This window comes from Primulina tabacum, chromosome 2 (assembly GCF_025594145.1).
Source record: "Primulina tabacum isolate GXHZ01 chromosome 2, ASM2559414v2, whole genome shotgun sequence".
Classification (NCBI taxonomy): Eukaryota; Viridiplantae; Streptophyta; class Magnoliopsida; order Lamiales; family Gesneriaceae; genus Primulina; species Primulina tabacum.
In genome coordinates, this window is record NC_134551.1 from 50,919,475 (window position 1) to 50,943,499 (window position 24,025).

Here is a 24,025-nt window from a genome sequence, read left to right on the forward strand (position 1 = left end):
ATCAAACCTCTCGGGGTTAAGGCAAATGATGAAGAAAGATTAAGGCAGAAGAGGTAGATTGTTAAGAAAACAACAATAAGTGCCATGTCGTTTAGGTATCAAAAAATTTGTAAATATGACAAATATAATGCGTTGCTCATGGCTTCTTATATTGGAGCCCGTCCAATTTTTTTACATCTACTGCGACGTTTTATCCGTTGTGTTTCATTCATTTAATTAGTGTTTTTTTATATATAAGATATTGGTGACGGGTATTTATCGCGATTCGAACTCGAGATCTATATCGTTTTTAGAACACGTGATACTAGTGTCTCATTTTTGGGACATTTGGTGCCATTAGACCAAACGACCCGTGACAATTATTGTTTTCTAATATTCAAGTCATATAAGAGTAGGTCTATTGTGAGACGGTCTCACGAATCTTTATCTGTGAGACGGGTCAACCCTACCGATATTCACAATAAAAAGTAATACTCTTAGCATAAAAAAGTAGTAATTTTTCATGGATGACCCAAATAAGATATCAGTCTCACAAAATACGACCCGTGAGACCGTCTCACAAAACTTTTTGCCATGATTTATATAGCTTATGAAATACAATACATTTGTGAAACACGAGATCTGTAGATCGTAGTGTGAATTAACTTAATATTCTTTTTTTCCTTTTTTTACTTTTGAGGAGTAATTGAAGTGATGTGTTCTCTTAAAATCTTCTCTCGTTGAACCAAATCATTCTTTTCAAAAATGGATTATGCATCTTCCCAATCTAGTTTATTTTATTTATGGGAAAAACTCGAGTTTTGACATGTATTTAATTATTTTTCAGTTCTTTAAAATAGGGCAAAAACTCAAGCTTTGACATGTCTTTTAATTCTTCTTTGCAAGTGGCTTAAGTTCAGTCTCATTTGACATGCATTTAATTCTTTTGTTGGCAATTTAGGGGCTATTTATTTACTTATTCATGTCTTTCATTGTATATTTTCACTAGGAGAGACAAATAGTTTGCGATAAACATTTGTTCGAGTGGAACTAGGATATTTAATAGTAAGACACAGTCACACAACTCATTACTTGAGAAAATACTTTAAGCAAAATCTGATAGAATTTTCAATTTTTAGAGAGAACAGATGCCAATCCACTTAGTTGTTCATGGGCTATGTGTCTGTACAAGAGGTCACGGCAAATGCACAAAATTCGAGAGATATCTTAGTCAGTCTAAGATCAATGCCAAAGTCTGTCTAGAGAGATGGACGAACATAAGACTTTGAAGCCAAAATACAATGAAACTATGGACAAAAACATTGAGCAAGAATTTCATCGATGAGCAAGGTTTCGAGGCCATGCTACTTCAGGCCCTTTTTTTTCCACAGCTCTCCGAAGATTTTAATACCAGAACCTTTCCTCTTCCCACTTCCAAAAACATCATCAGAATCGTCCTCGTTCTGTCCAGGAGAATCAGCATGACCGACTTGTAGGAACGTGCTTCCATAATGTTTATCCATCGATCCACACCTCTCGGGAATCCTTCTTCCAGTTATATTGGTTCCCCCTGCTAGAACTGACGCTGCAGCATCGGCTGCTTTTCTCCATTGCTCGGTTTGCACACGTAGCATCTTCATCTCGTTTTCTAACTCCTCCCTTGCTTTTTCGATTGCTTCTAACTTCTCATTCATCTGAAAAGCACTGGCTTTAGTGTTTTCAAGTTCTTGATCAGCCTTATTCAACCTCAATATCAGCTCATCTCTTTCAGATTGAGATGAAGATATTTTAAGTGACTTCTCATTAAGCTCATTTCTTAAGCTCTCATTTTCTTGATGAAGAATGTCCAATTCTTGGCTCTTCTCAGCTAATTTGTTCTTCAATAGAGTCACCTCATCATTCTTAGAAGTCAACTCATCAAAGGAAGGATTTTCAGGTTCTGAAGTTGTCTTGGTTTCCATAGCAACTTCAAAAACATAGGTTTCCTTGCAAACATCCTCTGGCTTTTCAATCGTTGCACTGATGATGTCTTTCAGCATTTGTGTTTCTATGTCACCAAAGGGCTTTTTAAGAATTTCTTCTGGCTCGGGAACCTTTTGTTGTTTCTTGGATTTCATCTCCGGTTTATCTAGAGCCACTTTTTTACCAGACTCTGCAGAAGCCAACTGGTCCTTCAGATTCTTGAGCTCATTCTGTGCTTGACCAAGTTGAGATTCCAACTCTGCAATGCGTGTCCCTAGTTTCATTTTGTTTGCCGGATCAGATTGGACACCACGAGGGGATCGACCCTCTGGAATTTTTAGACTCTTTTCAGTCCTAGGCCGATGCAGGGACCCGGTATCAGAGCTTGAAGTCTTGAGATGAGGTGGGCCTCGGGGCGATTGCCTCTGAGACATTTCTGTTAACCTGTTGCATGATACTATGCATCAACTAAGTGGAAAGCCAACAACACACTGCATAGAAGGAGAATCTTGATTCTGAGAACTACCTTGATCTTGGCATTTTTTAGACAACTAAAAATATTTTCACTGCAACTCAAAGCTCGATCTGCATAATTGCGATGCAAAATCTGAATATGATCTAAAGAACAGAAGATGAGACGAGGTCATACAAAACTAAGATGAGATCCTTTGAGCCGATTGTTGAGCGTCGCTACATACCCTTCATCGGACCAAGTTCAAAGACAAAGAATATCAAGATTCGTATCGAAAAGATTCACTTTTGTATAAAACTTAATAAAAATTACAGCAAAAATTACAAGCCCTTTTCAGTATCAGAACAGAACTAACAAACAGATTACAAAACCCAAAAGAAAGTAACAAAAAAAAAAAAATCATCTCTAACAGCATGAACATAACCAGCAGAAGCACATCATTAAACTCTTCAAACACAGGACAAATTACTAAAACAAACAAACAAACGCACACAAATCTCACCCTTGATTATGCTTACTTAGTTATTCAATTTTCTCTGAAAGTTTAATCTCCCTTCCCTTAATCATCCACAGACAAAGAAGAAGAAGCAGCAAACATTAATTAAGAATTGGAAAGAAGAAAATGTGTTGGGTTTATCCATGTATTGTAGCCGTTTGGATTGCATTTTGTGGACATATATATCGACAGCTCTTCTCGAGAGTCGAGACAATCTGTAAATCTGTATGTACGTGCAATAACCAACAACAACAAATCAAAGCTCGAGAGAGAAAAGTCCTTTCAATTTGAAAGTTTGAATTAAAAGTGCTATATTCCAATATTTTTTTTATTTGTTTTAATAGTTTTTTAACCCACAATTTTAATAACACAAAACTTACGTGAGACGATCTCACGGGATCATCCATGAAAAAATATTACTTTTTATGCTAAAATTATTGCTTGTGAATATCAGTATGGTTGACCCATCTCACAGATAAAGATTCGTGAGATCGTCTCACAAGATACAGTAATGATTATTTTTTTTATAAAGAGATTAAATAAATAAATAAAGAATTCGGGTAAAAAGAAGGCAAAGTGCTTTTCACATATAAATGTTTAAGATAAAAAAAAAATTATAGTCACAAATTTTTTCAATTTTAGGTATTTTAAAGTTCATAATTTTTTACTTTTTAAAAATTTGAATTAAAAAGATATTATAACTTAAAAAATATTTATGATAAACAATCACTTTGTTAGATAAATTGTTTGCATTTGAACCCGTTCTGATATTAAGTAAATTTAATTTAATTTTCAATCGTAAAAACGAAATAACTCAGATATGGTCCACAGATTATGTAACGCCCCAGATTTGACGACTGTCATCACTGTACCAAGACGAGTCTTTCCAACGTGCTTATGTCCTCACTCACACGCACCTGGGAAACTTCCCAGGAGGTCACCCATCCCAAAATTTCTCCAAGTCTAGACTTTGGAGTTCTTATGTGATGAGCTACCGAAAAGAAGATGCACTTTCGTGATATGAGTAGTACAAATCAAATCTTTTAAGCCATCTTCAACTGTACAAATCAAATCTTTTAAGCCATCTTCAACTGTACAGTCCATTACATTGAACAGTCTCGGAATCGCTCTCATTCCCGTGTGGGTCGGTTCATTCATGTTCCCTCCACCTAGAAGTCTGCCAGGAGCCGCTCATTGTCCGTGCAACTGATTGCACCGGCGATCACCCCCCGCCCTCTTCGGCCCCGGGCCTCACAGATTAATTCAAAAAAAAAAATAGTGAATACCATTTTATGGATTAAAATCGTTCAATTTATATTACAAAAAATAATAATTATTTATATAGTTGTATTTGAATAATTAAGTAGCCTTATTTGAATTTCTTATCAAACATATAACTATAGATTTGATATATATTCAACATATTGAAGCTCATATCAAAATTATGATAACAATTTATTTTAATATGTTTTTTTATTTTAAAAGGATGTTAAAAAAATCTCAGATTACTTGAATTCCAATGTGCTTATTTTTTATCTTAACTACAAAAAAATATTTTATGTGAAAGATAAATTGTACATACTGTAGGAAGAAAACTATGAGAGCAAAATTACATCAAAAGCTTGTTTTATTTATTATACACAAAGACTCATGTGAAACGATCTCGCGAGTCAATTTTGTGAGATAAACATTTTATTTGTATCATCCATTAAAAATTACTATTTTTTATGTTAAAATATTATATTTTATCATAAATATTAGCATAGTTTACTCGTATTAGGCGTGAAACTATCACGCAATTGATCTATTATATATTTATTATATCATTATTATCTTTTATTAATTATTTGAATATAACCCTAATAATTCATGCAGTGCCACGCTCTGTAAGTCCAATCTCGCTGGCCGAGGTTCACGAAAAGTAATCCATGTCTCGTCTGCATCAAAGCGCGCCCAAGTATACCATCAAAGCCCGTCCGTTCGATAAAACCACCGGGGCCATCGAACAGAATACCATCTCCATGCTCCAATCTCGTACTTTAGCACAGAGGACCCAAGTATCGGAATTTAATCGGCTCAAATTTTTCCCATTTCTCCATTGCAATGGCGAGACTTCACTCGTGTATGAAAATTTGAGATCTCTCCAGCCTGGTTGCCTGGCTCTCATAGCGAGATGACATATTTGATATGTGAGTGTTTTTATGTTTCATGAACCGTCGTAGTCTATGTTAGAATTTGAGGTGATCATAATATCTTGTACCCCACAACGCACGAAGTCTATATAACAGCTGCACTGTTTCTTGGTCAAGAAATCCGTTGATTTTGTGGTCGTGGAAGAAATCGTCATTTTCTTGCGTATCGAGTTACTCGGGTTGTAATTGTAGTCCATGAATCCAAGAAGTTCCAGGTATTTTTCTTCAACACAGTCAAGCCATTTGCATGCATGGTTTCCTCCTTTAGAAAGTTTTCAGGTGATGATATTGAGTTCGACGAATGCAGAGCAAAGAAGAAAAGATTGTATGAAGAAGCAACTTTGGAGGTCATGATTTCAATTTCGACGTGTTTTACAACTTTTTTTGGGTCTTTTTTCCATGTTTTCTTCGCAAGATTCACGCCCAATTTGATGTTGTTTATTGTGATTAAACTCATTTCTTCAAATATTTGAAAAAGGAGACAATATTTCCTAGTGGCAAGAGTGAGGCCCAAGATTATTCTGGTTTTGAATATTTTTAAATGAATCCCCAAAATCTCTCTTTACTTTGCTTAATTATATTCTTACCCAATTGTTGTCCGACATAAAGAAAACAACGCAAAACAAAATTATAATTGACTAAAATTGGTGGAAAAGATGTTTTCTCTGTCATATGATATAATCCTTCGTCCATGTGACTTTGGTGCGTCTTCTAGAATGTGATCGCTGAATCACCTCCGTTTCTTCTTCTTCGTGCACATTACTTCTTTTAGAAGTATATGATTAATCTTGCTTTATTTGGGTCGGATTCTCGTCAATTATCCATTTTTTGGCCCTGTCTTTAATTTATTGGTCCATTAGTTGTGAGATGTATTTGATATAATGAAGTAATTGGTTGATAGAATTGCAAAAAGAATGATAAGATTAACCAGCATTGGAGCGTGATATACCTATACTTCTATACTATATTATTAGGTATAAGACCCTTAGAATAACTATTTTAGAGAACACCGAGCATATTTAATTCCATAATTACCCTTCTAAAATGAAATTTTCTTCATTAGATATAACATTTATTTCTAAGCCCATAAAATTTATGAGGCAAGTATCACAATCAAATCGAACAATTCTTCTAAATTGAAAATAATTTTGTATTAATTTTTTAGTATTATTTGATCAAATTAAAAATAATAATAACACATACAACGCGTGTGAATCTTTTACTAGTTCAAATAATTGATTGGTGTAAAGTATTGAATTTTATGGGCCATGAGATCATTAAGATTTGAGAAGCCCAAAGAAAGGTATAAAATTATATAGTGTTAAACAGCTGACAGAAGCCCATTTCCCAAATCCTCTCTCATCCTCGTTTCTACGTTGTATAAATAAACCGAAACTGAAGCGCATTACCTCATCCCAAGCCATGGCTTCTCTTCATCTTCCATGCACCCACTCCACTTCCTGCTCCGACACCCACCGTGCCTCTTCTCGCCGTATATTCCCCAAGCCATCGCACTTCACCACCCGTTCAAAGCGCACCCACCGCCTGCAAGTTTCTTGCACCGCCGCAGCAAACGGTGGCCAAAACCAGAAAGAACCCTCCTTCCAAAATGTCGAAGCTGCTTCTGAAGGGAAGGTAGACAGAAGGAACATGCTTATGGGTTTAGGCGGCCTCTATGGCGCTGCCAAACTTGTTCCTACTCCGGCCGCCTCGGCCAATCCCATTCAAGCACCGCAACTAGACAAGTGTGGCACCGCTACCAACTTGAATACCGGTCAGCAGCTAGACACCAGTTGCTGCCCCCCTATAGCAGCGAGCATCATTGATTACCAACTCCCTCCAGTTTTGCAGATGAGAAGAAGGCCAGCTGCTCATAGAGTTACTCCTGAATACATTTTTAAGTACAATTTAGCCGTCGATCGGATGAAGCGTCTCCCGGCGGACGATCCACGTAACTTCATGCAACAAGCTAACATCCACTGCGCTTACTGCAATGGCGCTTATGATCAACCAGGGCAAGGCACACTGGATCTTCAAGTCCACAATTCATGGCTGTTCTTTCCTTTCCACAGGTGGTACCTTTATTTCTACGAAAGAATCCTTGGAAAACTGATTAATGATCCCACTTTCGCGTTACCATTCTGGAACTGGGACAATCCTAAAGGCATGACGATCCCACCCATGTTCGTAGATCCTAAATCTGCTATCTACGACGCGAAACGCAACCAGAAAAATTTGCCTCCCGCTGTGATAGATCTTGGCATGACCGGGAACACCGACCCTCTTCAAGTTGTGGCCAACAACCTAACTGTAATGTACACAGAGATGGTTCGTAGCAACTCTGATGCGTATGATTTCATGGGCAAGGCTTATCGGGAAGGAACTCCAGTTAATCCAGGTCCTGGTGCATCCGAGCGCGGCTCTCACACCGCTGCCCACGTTTGGGTCGGAGATCCGAGAGAGCCCAGCGGAGAAGACTTGGGTAACTTCTACTCAGCAGGACGGGACTCTTTATTTTACTGTCATCACGCAAATGTCGACCGAATGTGGACTCTTTGGCAATACTTTTTGCCTAGCGTCAAAATTCCGAACAAGAATATTACAGACCCCGATTACCTCAACACTTCGTTCCTGTTCTACGATGAGAATGCGCGGCTCGTTCGCGTCGCTGTGAAGGACTGTATAGATAATCTGAAAATGGGATTCGAATACGAGAGAATCGATCTTCCATGGTTGGACTACAGGCCTCCACCCCAAACTTCTAAGGCTAGAATCAGCAAGAATTGCCTCCACGGCACCGAAAGCGGAAACTTTGTTTCCATTGAAGCTGGAACAAGTTGTCAGGTTCGAAGTCACCAAGACCAAGAAAGGAAAAGCCGACGAATTGCTGGTCTTGGAAAACATAACACTGGACACATCTAAATTCCTGAAGTTCGATGTATTTGTGAACGATGAAGATGACAATCCAGGGGAGCTGGACAAGGCCGCTTATGCTGGAACTTACGCACAGGTGCCACACAAAACGAATACCCCATCGGCCACCACTTCAATACGGCTGAAGCTCACGGATTTGTACGAAGACATGGACCTCGCAGATGATGACTCTATTGTTGTGACATTGGTGCCTAGGCACGAGGGCCCTGGAGTTACCATTGGTGGTATCAAAATTATTGAAAATCCTACCAAAACAAGTTAATTATCAGGTCCCGGTTTCCTCTTTCGAAGGTTCCTTGGGTTATCGTTTGTATGAATAAAACTTCCTTGGCATGCACCATTCGCCCTGGGGTGCTCTTGTTTGATTGCGTGTATCAATCGTATCGTTTTCTCCATCTTTTTGCTATGAATAAACTTTGTATTATTATGTTCGAATCACTTTTGTCTGCTGTTCTTTTTCCTAAAGTTGAAATATCTCGAAAGTGGCTTTTTTTTTTCAATTAAACTGTAGAGTAGAACAAGGCGAGTCCCGTATAGAGATGGACATATCCAAGAGCTTCTCATGTCTGTGTCTCTCAAAATTACATTTAGTTCCTCAACCAAAAAAAAAAATTTACATTTAGTACCACACATTTGTCTCCCCATGACCAAATATATATTGCTACATCAGATCTACAATATATGTATACTTTTGTTTCACATGAGTCATCTTCGAGTTTCCACATACATATGTTCGGTTTTGTTAATGCTATTTACATATTCAGTATTCTTGTCCAGTATTCTTGTCCACTCAACACATGACATGTTGTTTATTTAACATTGATATATGGATGAGTAATCACGATTCATCTCCCAAACACATACGTATCATGTGTTGAATGGACAAGAATATTACTTTATAAGTAGCATACACGAAATATATTCAACTTTCTTTCTGGCAAAGTGTGCAAATTAAGTGTTTCTTTATTTGTTATTCAAATTTCCTTCTTGCAAAGTGTACAAATTAAGTGTTTCTTTATTTATTATTCGATTGGGAGCACACTACACACACCCACTTTACAAATTTCATTTTTAATAAATTTGTGGTTGAAATATTAAAAAAAAAATGGGTCAAAAGTAGAAAGAGTCTTGTAAAGGAGATCATATTTATTTCGACAAATCCAAAACATTTAATGATAGTTGCCCCCACGTGTTGTTCTTGGCTCTTTGGTAGGATTAGGGCCATAACCCCAAGATCCCATTTATTCATATAATATTTAAACCAAAAGCTTAAAGTACTGAAGCTAAGCTTAGGATTAATAAATAAATCGATTTTAAATTTCTTTGACGACACATACGGTAAAGTTTTGTTTGCTTATGTAAAGATGTATGGTTTGTTTTTATTCCAACTCAAAATATATATATACATTTCCATATTCTAATATCACATGTCGATAAAATAAGAAAAAAATAGTTTGTATGTATAACAAATCAATGGCACGAATGTTTTAAAAAAAAACAAATAGTTATTTTGTGAGACGGTCTCTATGATCTTTATTCGTAAGATCGAACAAACTCCGCTAGTTGATATAAAAATTAATATTTTTCATGACTGATCCAAATAAAAGAATTGTCTCACAAAATTGACTTATGAAACCATCTTACCAACAGTTATATATTGAAAATAACATGACTATGTCACGAATTTGAATGCAGGTGATTTCACTTCAACATATTTTTGTAACTTATACAAAAAAAAAAGCTCTAAAAAGTCGTCGATCCGCGTCGAGTTTCTCAAGCATTCTTCCACTTTTGTCTAACAATTTAGCTCGTGAATCGAAGGGGTTAGGTGGGCGAATTTTGCACCGAGGGTAGGTGTGTGCGAATGGGATTCTGATTCAAATTTAAAGGAGCGTAGAATATGAATTATGGATAATTTATTAATCTGATAGATGACATACATATGTATTATTGTAAATAAATAATTTGTACTTTATGATACGTCGTGTTTCATGTTTTATTTTTTAAAATGATAATACAAATTTCAGCGTAGACCATATACAAAATTCATTTGAGATAGTCATATAAAATTTGGCTTGGCAGAGAGCAGCTAATCAAAAGTTTTTCATACCCGAGACATTTTAACGTTTTATATTTATAATAAAAAATAATAATTTTGACGTAAAAATTAATTTGTCTCGTAAAATCGACACGGTTTTAACTGATTCGATATGGACTAAAATCGGGAAGTACTAGTATATGTTGATTTTGCATGTCTATGTGTGGTACTTTATTGATAAAGATATTCGTAATTGTGTTAAGACTTGAGATAGGTAATGCACATTTAAATATTTTTAATTTAATTAAATTAATCAACTCTTGCAGCAAAAGGAGAAAGTTAAAAGTAAATATTTTATATTAATTATTAGCATGTAACTATATTTTTTTTAAAGCTATCAACATATTTTTATTATTAAGCTGTGGTCATAACTTTTATCATAGAAATTCACAAAAGAAACCTAAAATAAATTTGACCAATTTGAGAATTATTCGTTCCGGAAAAAACAAAAATTTAAGTAAGACAGTTTCACGGGTTGTATTTTGTGAGACGGATATTTTATTTAGATTATCTATGTAAAAATATTACTTTTTATGCTAAGAATATTACTTTTTATTATGAATATCGGTAGGATTAACTCGTCTCACATATAAAGATTTGTGAGATCGTCTCACAACATATCTACTCTCTGCCGAAGAATGTAGAGTGGATCAAGTGGCCTGTTTCTTCACTTCTTCCAACGACAGGATTCGTGCCCATTATCGTAAACTTTCTGACCTTATCCATTCAAAGAATTTATTACTCGACTTTAATTAGATCTATACTATTGTTATTAATTAAAAATTGCGAAAATTTCAAGATTGAAAATTTGAACTTAATTCAATTTTATTGATCAGTTAAAAAAATATTATCTAATTTCATATATATATATAACTTTTAGAGATTTTATCTAACCGATGTGAGACGACTGACAATCCAAATGTATACATGCAATTCTCGGATATTTTATATATAATTGGATATGCGACGAAAACTTTCAATAACATATCTTTAAAACTTTTGGAAACGAAATAAGATATTATCTCAACGTCATTTCAAATGTTTTAATCAAAACCTTGACAAAATAACAGTTTAAAATTTGAGAGGGAACCCAAAAAAAATTATTAAATGAATGGAGTAATTATTGTTTCAAAATTTTGTTAATTTAATTAAAAATTGTATACGGTCGTCCACCTAACTCCACTACATACACGTGACTGGTCGAAGTTCACCTAACTCCATTACATATTAATCGATCGATCGATCGATCGTAGTGGGCAATCGATTCGATTTTCAATGTACCGAGTTACTAGCAATCATTATTATTTTTAATTATTATTATTCCACGTGGTCGGTCACAGTTGTTATTATTATTATTATTATTTTGGTTCTTCCTCAGTTTTAAAATCCCAATTTTATTTCAAGACCATCTCCAATCATGGCACCACATTGGTGCCACATCATTGTGGTGCCATGATTTTTCACTCCAATCCAGCACCAACCAACAGCTCTACAAGCTGCTCCATAAATTGCTGGGCCACAATTTTTTTATTTTTTATTTTTAATTTGATTAATTTAATATAAGTTTTTAATATTTAATTAATTAATATTTTTTTGAAATTTTAATTATAAAATTTTTAATATTCTGATTAGAAATTAATTAAGTGTAAAAATAAAAAATAAAAAAACGTGTTTATGGGAACAATATAGTAATTCGAGTATTTAATATTGTATTTTTGTTGTATTATTAATTTAATATCAAATGAACGTGTTTTTTTCAATGATATTTTGATTTTATTAAAATATAGTTTGTATTAAATAATTGTACGTAAATCAAATAATTATTTTGTTAATATGAAATAATTAATTCAAATTTTAATATATAAATCAAATAAAATGGCACGATCAAAATATGTTGGATCAATTTTATTTATATAGGCTTATATTTGAATAATTATGTGTTGTGGGTTGTATATTAAGTTAAGTCCAAAATAAAGTGATCTACTAATTTTCGGGTTATTGAACTTTAATGTATCTAATAGGTTGTAGGTCTTTAATGTGCAGAGAAAGAAGTGTAATTTTTGTTTTTATGATGGGATAAAACAGAAATATGAGAAGATAATGATAAACATTATCTATATATATTGATCATGATCCCCAGATCTCGCGTTATCACGTTCTATAATCTCTCTCTTATTAAAAAAATAGTTTTGAAGAGAAACTAAATAATTATTTCAAGGAAAGAGCGCGTAGATCTGGAAGATCAAGACACGTTATAAAGAATTCAGAAATATGGCTTCAGGTACGCTTCCGCTTAAGTTTTCTAGTCAAATTTTTAATGATTTAGTGCGATCGATTATACCGTCTTTGGTTTTTCCTCAACAAAATCCGCCGTCATTTGGCTCTCGTGATTGCGAATAACTCCCTCCCTCAATTTCGATAAACTTGATAACATACCAAAGCGATTAAAAATATATTTGAGATGGTCTTATTTAATATAATGTTATGCAAGAAGCATGGTATTTATTGTCATATATAATAAAAGACCAAATTGATTGATGTAATGACAATGACGTTGACAAAATAAAAGATAACGAATTGTAGATAAGGATAATGACATGATCTGGTCGCATTTAATTGCGCTGAATTTCCCATTATCTCGTCCTCTTATTTGCATTTGGTTTCGAATTGTATAATTTTAATTTTTAGAAATGTCTTTTAGAATGATCAATTTTTTATTTTTTTAAAAAAATTTGTTAAAATTGATATTTTGGTTTTGCTTCCACAAGTATTTTAAATTGTTTTATAAGTTAAAAAATTTAAATATGTGGTTGGATAAGATTTTATAAAACTTTTTTCGAAAAATATTTTTTTAAAAAAAGTGTTCTGCAAGTATAATTTTAAATAACAATGAACGGGAATTTTTTTTTTAATGTTTTTAGGATAATCAAACAATTTTCATGTTTTTAGCTTAGTTGAATAAAATAATAATTGCTGCCAATTAAGTAACCGAAAGAGAACATTTTTTTTGGTGAGTACATCTCATGTGAGACTTTATCCGTGAGACGGGTCAACCCTACCGGTATTCACAATAAAAAATAATACTCTCAGCATAAAAAATAATACTTTTTCATGGATGATCTAAATAAGAGATCTGTCTCACAAAATACGATATATGATATCGTATCACGCAAGTTTTGCCATTTATTTTTTTAGGAAAAAACAAAAACAAAATCCCGCGTTCATGTTGTTCAAAAATTGTTTAATATAGATAGATATCTCGAAATGTTGTAAAAAGATTACAAAGATCCAAATTCAGTCGAGAAAGCCCGAAGAAAGCTATCGATCCATATTATATATTGTTTGGACTTTGAGCTCGTATTTGGGCCACCTAAGGAATTTCAAATGGACCTACTTCCAAACATCCTTTAGTTAGACTTATAAATGGGCTAGCAAATATATATTACTAATAATTTTTGGGACGCTCAGCATTTTTGTATATTTTTTTTAATTAATTTGATTTATATTTAAATAAGAATTATATCGTAATTATGAAAAAAAATACTTTGATACAATGAATTAAAAAAAACATAAAAAGACCCAAAAAAATGAACCTGAAGTTTAAGAAATTGATAAATTTAATATTTTATTAATATACATGTTTATATTACTTTGCGCTCCCGAATAATAATGTATTTATATCTAAAATTTTAACAAATCCAAATATTATAATAAGGATGTTAATTCAGGTGGGTTGGATAGGTTTGGTCGAGTTGAGCAATAGTACTATTCAAAAATTGTTCAACCCGAACGCGAGCCAATCTGAAAACTCTTAACCCGAACCCGAATCAACCAGATTAACTCGATTTTGATTTTTTTAATAAAATTAAAAAAAATAAAAATATTTTAATTTAAACACATAATAACAAAATCTCTCAGATATATATGATTTTAATTTGAAAGTCTAATCGTAGAAAAATAAAATATATTTACTAAATCAAATAAACAATTTTTTTTAAAAATAAAAAAATATTCAAAATAAATATTAAATTATGAAGATTTATTATGTAAATATACAATAAATATTTTTTCAGACACACAATGTATAAAAATGTAGGTAATATTTATTAATTATATTTTCTAAAAAAAATTAAAAATTTCGGATCAATCGAACCCAACTCAATCCGATCATTTTTTTCGGTTCAGCTATCGGGTTCAACCTAATCTGATCCCAATCCGAAAACCCGAAACTCAAACTTGATTTTTTTCGGGTTAAAGAAATTAATTATTTTGTTCACCGACGACTGATCATAAGTGAATTTCACTATGCTAACTAGTTTATGATAGGACAAGTGTACTGCTCTATCTTGAGTACTGCAATCTTTCCTGTGTGAGAATTGGTAGTACTGCTTGAAGTACAACACTTTTTTCTAACAACTTGATGATCAGTTTCTTTGTCTATCATTCAATCTTTATAAAATGGTCGGGGACAGACCCTCGATTCCGCGGACCCGGTGAACACCTGTCGCAGGAATACAGATGGCTTTGATGCGGCGGAGCTACCACTGTTGTTGGTATCAAAATCAGCGAAGAGGGTCTTTATAGATTAACTACGTTGACCTTGATACCATCAATGGTGGCGGCGCCGCCCTCCAGTGCACGGCCAGCGGTAGTGAATACTCATGACGGAAGCCAGATTAGATCAATATGTTATTTGTCCGGTTGTAGAATTTGATTGATGATTTTTGTTTGTGTTTTTTTTAAGGAATTGCGTTTGATTTTGATCATCACAAGATATTGTTTGCTGTTTGCCGGGCAGGAAATTGAAGAATCAGAAAGACAGAAAGTGAACAAGCCTGAGAGAGGAGAGACAAGGTCATACGGGTAAAAGAGAATTCCCAATTTTATGTTTGTACTAAATAATTATATTGAATAAATTTGTCGTAGAAATTGTATCGAGGTCGATATTTTTTTTTTGACAAATCAAAAAAAAAAAAATCTGCACCAACTTGCTAGATACGAAATCGATACAAATGAATAATTTGATTTTTATATTCAAACTAGGTGGATCTTGATTTGATCGTTATTTATAAGAAAACTCTTTAACAACAAATTTAATATTATCATTATAATAATATTTTTACAACTAGAATCGAAAAAATTTGAATGAATATGTTAAAGCTAAAGAAATTAAGCTAATGAAAATTGTAATAAACGAATTAAAATAAACTACAAATGACTAATTTTGTAGAAAATTTTAATCTGATTTGTTGATAATGAGTTGTGTGTAGTCTTTCTGATCATTCTTCCTACTTTTGTTTGTATTTGTCCAAGTGCTGCTATTTCATGACTATGTCCTAGTAATGAATAATTTGTTAATCTTCTGTCACACCCGTGTCACACAAAATCACCTAGTAATGAATAATTTTAGCATTCGTAGTTTTGTTGATTACTACCCCTTTGATTTCTCAACTGGTTCGCATTTATTTTACATGAATGTTAGTTGGAGAAATGCGAGAATTTGAGAACTTCAAAGTTCAATGCAAAAGTAAATACCTTAAAGACTATTAAAATAAAATAGATCTCCACATAGGAATGCCACCGGTAAGTCTGAGAAAATTATCAAACGTGAATGAAGATGTTTGCAAGCAGCAGAGCACATACGTACGGAGTTCCACGCACATGGAGAAGAATTAATACACATATACTAGGGTAGTAGTTGCACCAACACACAATATTTCTTTCCCTTATATTGTGTTTTGATAATTTTTGGATGGAAAATGTGGCATTTCCGACCAGTTTCCGACCAGCATTCTAATTCGTTAACCTATAAATTAACAGTTTTGGTATTTCCAAAAATAATATATGTTGGCTACGGCTACTGGATGAATGAATGCGGACATTAGGTCTGCATTCTTATAAAATCTCTCTGGTTATTGACCCATTGTGTTGTCAATATTGTGTTTTTTTTATTTATTTATATATATATGTTGTGTTTTAGGTTGTGGCTGTGTTTTATAGGGAAATTTCTGCAAAAATTTCGTAAAAATTGCCAAATGATTTGTTTTATATAATGTATTACATAACCAATACATCAGTGTCCTTTTAACTATCATCAAACACAAATAACTTAATATTCAATCACCAAACCATTTCGCAAGCGACTGGGAGATTCAAGCTTCCACACCATCATTATGTAAATTATTCAAGGACAACATATCTACAAAAACGAAAATGAACCACCACTTCAATGGTTCAAGGACATGGATTGGCCAATGTATTATTTATACATTAAAATAGCTAAATGATCATCAACTTTACTTGAATTTTGCATTGGAAACACTTTTATACAAAAAGTGGCTTTGAAGCAGCTTCTTTGACAAAATACTCATCGATTTCACTGTTTAATATAGTTTGGACACTTTTTATGAAAAGACTAGGTAAAAATTACCTCGAAAATTTCTCCTGACCGCTTGCTGAAATTTTTTCACAATTGCCTGTCAAAAACTCCTATGAGTCATCACACAATATAGATTTGAACTCATTTGGCAATTTTATTGTTTTAGTGGCACAATCAACTGAAATTGTTATCTGTCAGACCTAAAAACTGACTCTTTTTACTCCAGGAATCACATCCTCGAACACTAGACATCGTCATACACATTTATGTCTTCATTGGCTCTTCTGCAAAATTTAGACTTGGGTTTTTGTGGTTCTACTGTCTGGACTCTTCTTTTAGCGACATTCTCCCTCAACATCTTGTGTTTTTGTATTCTGGTTGAAGGACGAGAGGATTTCTTGTATCTTACAACTTGCAAAACCTTGGGACTGTGGTGGATATCCTTTGAATATGAGGATTGACTCTCTCGTGACTCCTCTATTGAGATGAGTACTGGTGATCCCTCAACTTCTGCCTTGGTGATCATTCACCTGAAAATTCAATTATTGGCCTGAGATTATGTGATCCTCAAGTAGGATCAGGTGATCGTCGAACATAATTAAGTGATTCTCGATCAGGATTAAGTGATCCTCCCATATATGATCGGTTCCCTAACCTAAAGGACGTGGATCCTCGCGCGTATATGTGATCCTCAGCTCCCTGGCATAAGGTATAATCCTCCGAACATAATCTTTGTAAACCCTACCATTCGTCTCAAACATCATATCCATTGGCACAAAACCCTTTTTTATGACTTCCCTGAGCCATCCATATTTTTTTATACAGGCTTGAAAAGTGAAAGCTCTGTTGTTACATCTTCTTTTTGAGAAAAAATTTCCTTCATATTAATTGTATTTTTCATTACCTGAGTGGTGGATTTCCTCTTCCATATTTGTGTACCTTTAAAATGAATTGATAAAGAGATTATGAGAATTGCCTGATGATTCTCCTATCTCGACATTTTTTGTGGGCATTATTCTTGTATTCTTTGTGTTGACCAGAATTCTGCTGATATTCTACAACTTATTTCAATCCCCTCAATGTGGTCGATATGACCTTGCTCACGTTTTCTCTCATGCGACTCATAGATTCCTCTATAAGTATCATGACACTCGACATAATCAAATCCAATCTCTCGATTCTTTTATTGTACTCTATGTCTGAAGTGACGAACTAATAGACCATCAAGAATTTCTTTAGATTGCTTTTTTTTTATATATATATATATGTTTATCTCAATTTGTTCCGCCATATTATGAAAGTGTTTTGTGCCAATAGATATGATGCATAAAAACAAAAAATACTAGTTCCGACTTTCCAATACGAAGCCCCACTTTTTATTACCATCAAAGCCTACCCTAAAGCTCTTAAGTATCTGTATCATTTTTCACACTACATCGCTGTACCCTTAAACTTTATCATGAAATTTGAATTGAGTTCATTTAATTTAACTTTTGAGTTTTATTAAACAAAAACTATATTATATAAACATATTTGGTGTGAATTAAATATAGAGTAGGTCTCATGTGCAACAGTTTTACGGATATAGATCCGTGAGACGGGTCGATCTGATCTATTCTGCAGTGAAAATTAATATTTTTAATTCAGGTCAATATATATTACACAATAATATAATTTTGACATAAAAAATTACTTTTTTTATTCAAAACAGCATATATTATACCATATTTATTTATAACAATATAACAAAAATAATATTTTGAATTGGAAAATAATATTTTTTTATGAATTGAGATACATAGAACATATGTCTCACAAATTTGACATGTAAAACCGTTTCATATTAAGTTTTTGTATTAATATATGTATACCTATTAACTAAGGTAGAGTAACTACTTTTGGGTGAATGACTCTTTATTTTTAAACTTCCTCTCACAAAGATTAAATCAAGATCAATAATTATTTTTAAAATTATTAAAATAATTAATCATTTATAATTTTATTTATTTCTTCTAATATTTATGTTTTTCAGTATTTTTATTCAATTGAGTTTAGTTTGTAAAAATATATATGTATTCAATTAAAATATATAAGTCAAATGGTAATGCTGGTTAATTCAATTCAACTGCATTTGTTTGTTTTCGGTAATATTTAATTTAATTTGTTTTCGATTTATATTATATATAATACACACGGTTTTTTGTGATGTCGCAAAGCAATTCAAATTAGTCTAGAATGCGTGGTCACTGTAATATTGTAGCTTTCATGTTTTTATTTTGACCAGTTTGTCGGTCCATTTATAATTTTAGTCGACTATTTGTACTTTTGTTTTTAATTTTAGTAATTTTTCATTTGATTTGTGATGTGACTTCAGAATGACATGGTATAAAAAATTGTTGATGTTATGTTAATGATATTTACTGAAAATTTAGTGTCCGGCTCCAGCAAATAACAATAGTCTAGACTCAGGTTTCGAATTTTTCCTGAGTCTGAAATCACGAAGGAGACCATTAGAAGGGGGCTGAGAAGGTATCCCGGCGTAGCCCTGTAAGGCCCGAGATGTTATTATTTTAATCCGAGATTATTAAAATTATGAATTTTGGAATGTTGAGTCATATTCTATGGTTTTACAATTCCATAGGATTGAAATTGAAATTAAAAAGAGTTATTGAGGACTGAATTGCAAATAGTGAAGAATTCAGGGGCTAAAGTGCAATATTGGATTTGAGTGGACACTTGTCCTTGCCATGCTTGTTGGATGTATATAATATGTAACAATCTTCATTCCAGCCAAGAAAACGAACGAAAGTTCAGAGAAATCCTAAAGCTTCATCTTGTGTTAGATTTTTGATTCTACAAGATCCGATTATCAGAATTTTACTCTGAACATATTTCTGAGATCCTCTCGTCACCTACTACACAAGAACCGTTTAAGTTTCATTACTTTCTTATATGGTTTGAAATTTATTTATTGGGAGAATTATTATTTGATCATTATGATGTGTTCTGAGAATACTAGACATTGCATAATCGAAGTCGGATCGAAGAACAGATTGATTATGGAATTGTTATGAATTTCTGATTATATCGATTGAAATTGGACAGATTTGAACTATGAATTGATTACAGACTATATTGGATATGGGTTATGATTTGTAATTAATATATGTTGAGGTTGTATTGACGGGAATATTCAGATTGTTCCGTTATGCCATTGATTTTGAATTAAATTCAGATTGATCAGATTCAGTGTTGAATTGAGAATGGAATGTTGATATTATGATTCTCGATATGTCATTTCAGATTGATAGAGACAGTCTTGAATTCAGAACTTCCAGTTCGTCAGACCGAGACTACGAAAGAAAGGTATAAGTCAATGTGGTATTGGGAAATCGACTCAAGTAGGATATACTTGGGTTTCCCGAAATCACATACTTATTGTTATTATATGCATTGATTTGATTATTATATGCTGTTCTATTGATTTATAGGAAGCATGTAATAGATGAGCATTAGACGAGTGATCTTGTGACAGAAGTGCCTGATAGTGGTGGAATCGCCACGGGCACATTGCACGATGTCACAAGATAGTGTGTTGGCGATTGTGCCACAGTCTGTGACGGATAGGTCAAGACACTGGATGTTTGGTTATATCGACGTGGATAGAATCGGAGTTCTTCTATTATTGTTGGTCGATATAGGAATGCCAACGTCTGAAAACCGGGATCCCTAGACTAGGATTGAGTCTAGTCTGAGTCGTGGAGTCACGAGCATTGTCGACAGTTTTATATTGATTATGTTTCAGATTTTGATACATATTGCTGTTATCTGTCCATGCTTTTATGTTTAGCATATGATTGCATGTTCGTTGATTTATACTGGGATTATATTCACCGGAATTATCCGGCTGTTGTCGTGTTTGTATTTGTGCATGACAACAGGTGGGACATGATCAGGGTCGATGAGATGACGAGAGATCATGAATAGAGTGGAGACCACGGACTTTGACGTTGCTGTAGATAGGGTTTGGACACGTGATAGCTAGTTGTTGAACCTGAGTTTTGAATGATTATATATAGTACCAAACTTGTGCTTGAGTACTGATATGTATATAAGAATGATTTCCATTACGTTCCGCGTTTAAAAAAAAAAAATTTAGACCCTGTTTATGATAATTGATTAAATTGTCCCAATGACGATTATGAACTTGATTAGCGTCCGGGTCCCCACAAGAGGTGGTATCAGAGCGATAGATCATTTAGACTGAGATAGAAGAAGCTAGTGAGCGGGGTAGATTGAGTTATCTTTCCTTGCTTTTGATATGCTAGCATGCGTTACTGCTTTAATACATGTTACTTGATTTATCTGAATTGATATGGTAATGTGTATTAATGAGTATGAATCAGCACCGATTCTGAATCGGCAGTAAGATGATCGGAGGAGGACTGAAACAGAATTATTGTTTGGGATTATTAATCTTTTGATAATCAGATATGCCTCCCAGAAGAATACCAGAACATGGTAGTACTTCAAATCCTCCGATGGATGTCACAGCAACTCCGATGGAAATACTTCTGAAGAGATTTCAGTCATTCCATCCACCGACTCTGAAGGGTACTGAGACTGCAGTGGATTGTGAGAGTTGGCTAGATGACATAGAGATGCTGTTTGACTCATTGGACTATACAGATGAGCGAAGAGTGAAACTGATAGGGCACCAGTTGCATGACGTTGCAAAGAACTGGTGGATTACAACGAAGAAGGCATTGGAGCATAGAGGTACGACTATTACCTGGAATGTGTTTAAGATCGAATTTTATCAGCGGTTCTTTCCAGTTTTATACAGGAAGGACAAGGGGGCCGAGTTTGCGAATTTGAGACAAGGACAGTTGAACATTGAGGAATATGTGTCTAAATTCTCTACACTACTGAGATTTGCTCCACATGTGGCCGAAAATGAAGAAGCGGTGGCTGATCAGTTCATCAATGGCTTGAATCCAGAGATATTTACATTGGTGAACACTGGGCGACCAAACAACTTTGCTGACGCCCTGAACAGAGCAAAGGGAGCAGAAGCTGGTCTGATGAGACAGAGAGGAGCTTCATATATTGCCCCAGCAGTGATACCACAGCAACCCCTCCCAGATTCGAGAGTGGTAGCAGCAGTGGTGGAAAGAATGACTATTTGAAAGCCAGAGGAAGACAATTTAAGAAGTCTGGCAGCAGTTCTTCCAGTTCCAGTGGCTCGAGACAGATTGGTCAGAGCCAAAGTTATACATGACCATATTGCAGCACTTGTAGAGGGAAGCATTCCACAGAGCAGTGCCGAGGAGTGTTTGGCTCTTGTCGTATATGTCGACAGCAGGGACATTTTGCCCTAGTATGTCCCCAGAGAGGTGCACAGGGATCCCAGGCAGCAGAGTCATCTGGATCAGTGGCTCAGACTGGGAGACGACCATCTGCTGTCCATTCTTTCCAGCCAGCACCGTCTACCCAGTCACAGCAGAGGCCAGGAGGAAGCCAGACAGTGAGCCAGCCTCCGAGACAGCAGGCCAGAGTTTTTGCGTTGACTGAGGAGCAGGCACATGATGCATCTGATGATGTCGTTGCAGGTAACTGTTCTATTTCTGGTTATCCTGCTTATGTATTGATTGATACTGGTGCATCACATACATTTATTTATGAGAGATTTGCATTGATGCATGCATTACCTGTTGAGTCCCTATCTACTGTATTATCTGTTTCTTCTCCTTAGGGAAAAGGTCTTGTATCAGTGACTTCTGTTAGATCTTGTATACTACAATATGACGGGCATGAGATTGAGTTAGACTGTATTGTGCTTGGGTTGTCTGATTTTGACTGTATTATCGGAATTGATATGTTGACCAAGTACAGAGTACAGTTGATTGTTTCCACAAGATTGTGAGATTCAGTAATGAGATGGCTGAGGAGTAGAAATTTTAAGGTAAGGGTTCTCGAGCCAGAATTCCTTTGATATCCGTATTATCTATGACTCGATTATTGCAGAAAGGAGCGGAATGATTCCTTGTCTATTCAGTTGATTTACTGAAGTCGAGTCCATCATTGGCGGACTTGCCAGTGGTGTGTGAGTTTGCTGATGTCTTCCCAGACGAGATTCCTGGATTGCCTCCGATTCGAGAGATAGACTTCAGCATTGAGTTGATGCCAGGTACAGTTCCGATTTCTAGAGCTCCGTACAGAATGACACCGATTGAACTGAAAGAGTTGAAGGAGCAGTTGGAGGATTTATTGGCCAAGGGATACATCCGACCGAGTGTATCTCCTTGGGGTGCTCCCGTGTTGTTTGTAAGGAAGAAAAACGGTTCAATAAGACTCTACATTGATTATCCGGCAACTGAACAAAGCAATGGTAAAGAATAAATATGCATTGCCCCGTATAGATGATTTGTTTGACCAGTTGCAGGGTTCTTCTATTTATTCCAAGATCGATATGAGATCTGGATATCATCAGCTGAGAGTCAGGGATTCTGATATCTCGAATACAGTGTTCAGAACCAGGTATGGACACTATGAGTTTATTGTCATGCTGTTTGGTTTGACCAACGCTCCAGCTGTGTTTATGGTTCTGATGAATCGTGTAGTTCAGAAATATCTCGATGATTTCGTGATTATTTTTATTGATGATATTTTGATTTATTCGAAGAATATGATTGAGCATGCAGAACATTTGAGAACTGTGTTGAAAATTTTGAGAACTGAGAAATTGTATGCTAAACTGTCAAAATGTGAGTTCTGGTTGAGACAGGTAGTATTTATGGGTCATATCATATCCGGAGATGGTATATCAGTTGATCCCAGCAAGGTTGAGGCTGTGATTTCTTGGCCGAGACCGACATCAGTGCCAGAGATTCGCAGTTTTATGGGTTTGGCAGGATATTACCGTCGGTTTATTAAAGATTTCTCGAGCATTGCCAAACCGATTACTCAGTTAACTCAAAAGAATGCTCCGTTTGTGTGGTCAGAAGACTGTGAGTCCAGTTTTCTGGAATTGAAGAAAAGATTGACCAGTGCACCGATACTGACTATCCCCTCAGGTACTGGTGGATTTGTTGTTTATTGTGACGCTTCTCACAGAGGTTTGGGTTGTGTGTTGATGCAGCGAGGGCATGTGATTGCTTATGCCTCGAGACAGCTGAAGCCACACGAGACTCGCTACCCAATTCATGATCTTGAATTGGCAGCCATTGTATTTGCTTTGAAGATATGGCGACACTACCTTTACGGTGAGAAATTTGAAATTTATTCTGATCACAAAAGTTTGAAATATCTGTTTTCACAATCAGAACTGAATATGAGACAGCGAAGATGGCTGGATTTACTGAAAGAATTTGATTGTGAAATCAAATACTATCCAGGAAAGTCCAATGCAGCAGCTGATGCATTGAGTCGAAAGGCATGTGCTTTATCCTTATCGACAATATGTGTTTCGAATTTTATTGAAGAATGCTGTTTGTCTGGATTGGTATTTGAG

At 34.7% G+C, this 24,025-nt stretch overlaps 1 protein-coding gene, 1 long non-coding RNA gene and 1 pseudogene across 7 annotated transcripts; 2 read left to right on the forward strand and 1 right to left on the reverse strand.

Annotated features, from left to right (window-relative positions):
- Nucleotides 1-1,080: 1,080 nt before the first annotated feature.
- Nucleotides 1,081-3,176, reverse strand: LOC142536696 (interactor of constitutive active ROPs 4-like). 6 transcript variants are annotated; one of them, XM_075641968.1, is made up of 3 exons: nucleotides 2,916-3,176; nucleotides 2,468-2,526; nucleotides 1,081-2,385 (listed from the first exon to the last, which is right to left on the reverse strand). In XM_075641968.1, the coding sequence occupies exons 2-3, from the start codon at nucleotides 2,479-2,481 to the stop codon at nucleotides 1,344-1,346; spliced, it is 1,056 nt and encodes a 351-aa protein (XP_075498083.1). In that variant the 5' UTR covers nucleotides 2,482-2,526; nucleotides 2,916-3,176; the 3' UTR covers nucleotides 1,081-1,343. The 6 variants fall into 6 exon arrangements, with proteins under 6 accessions (XP_075498083.1, XP_075498084.1, XP_075498085.1 ...); XM_075641969.1 differs by having other exon boundaries at nucleotides 2,468-2,520; nucleotides 2,907-3,176; XM_075641967.1 differs by having other exon boundaries at nucleotides 1,082-2,385; nucleotides 2,468-2,559; nucleotides 2,916-3,175.
- A 3,304-nt stretch (nucleotides 3,177-6,480) lies between these two features.
- Nucleotides 6,481-8,473, forward strand: LOC142536698 (polyphenol oxidase I, chloroplastic-like; annotated as a pseudogene).
- Nucleotides 8,474-14,487: 6,014 nt separating this feature from the next.
- Nucleotides 14,488-15,120, forward strand: LOC142538030 (uncharacterized). The gene is made up of 2 exons (XR_012818632.1): nucleotides 14,488-14,833; nucleotides 14,932-15,120. It is a non-coding gene; the product is annotated as an uncharacterized LOC142538030 (long non-coding RNA).
- The last annotated feature ends 8,905 nt before the right edge of the window (nucleotides 15,121-24,025 follow it).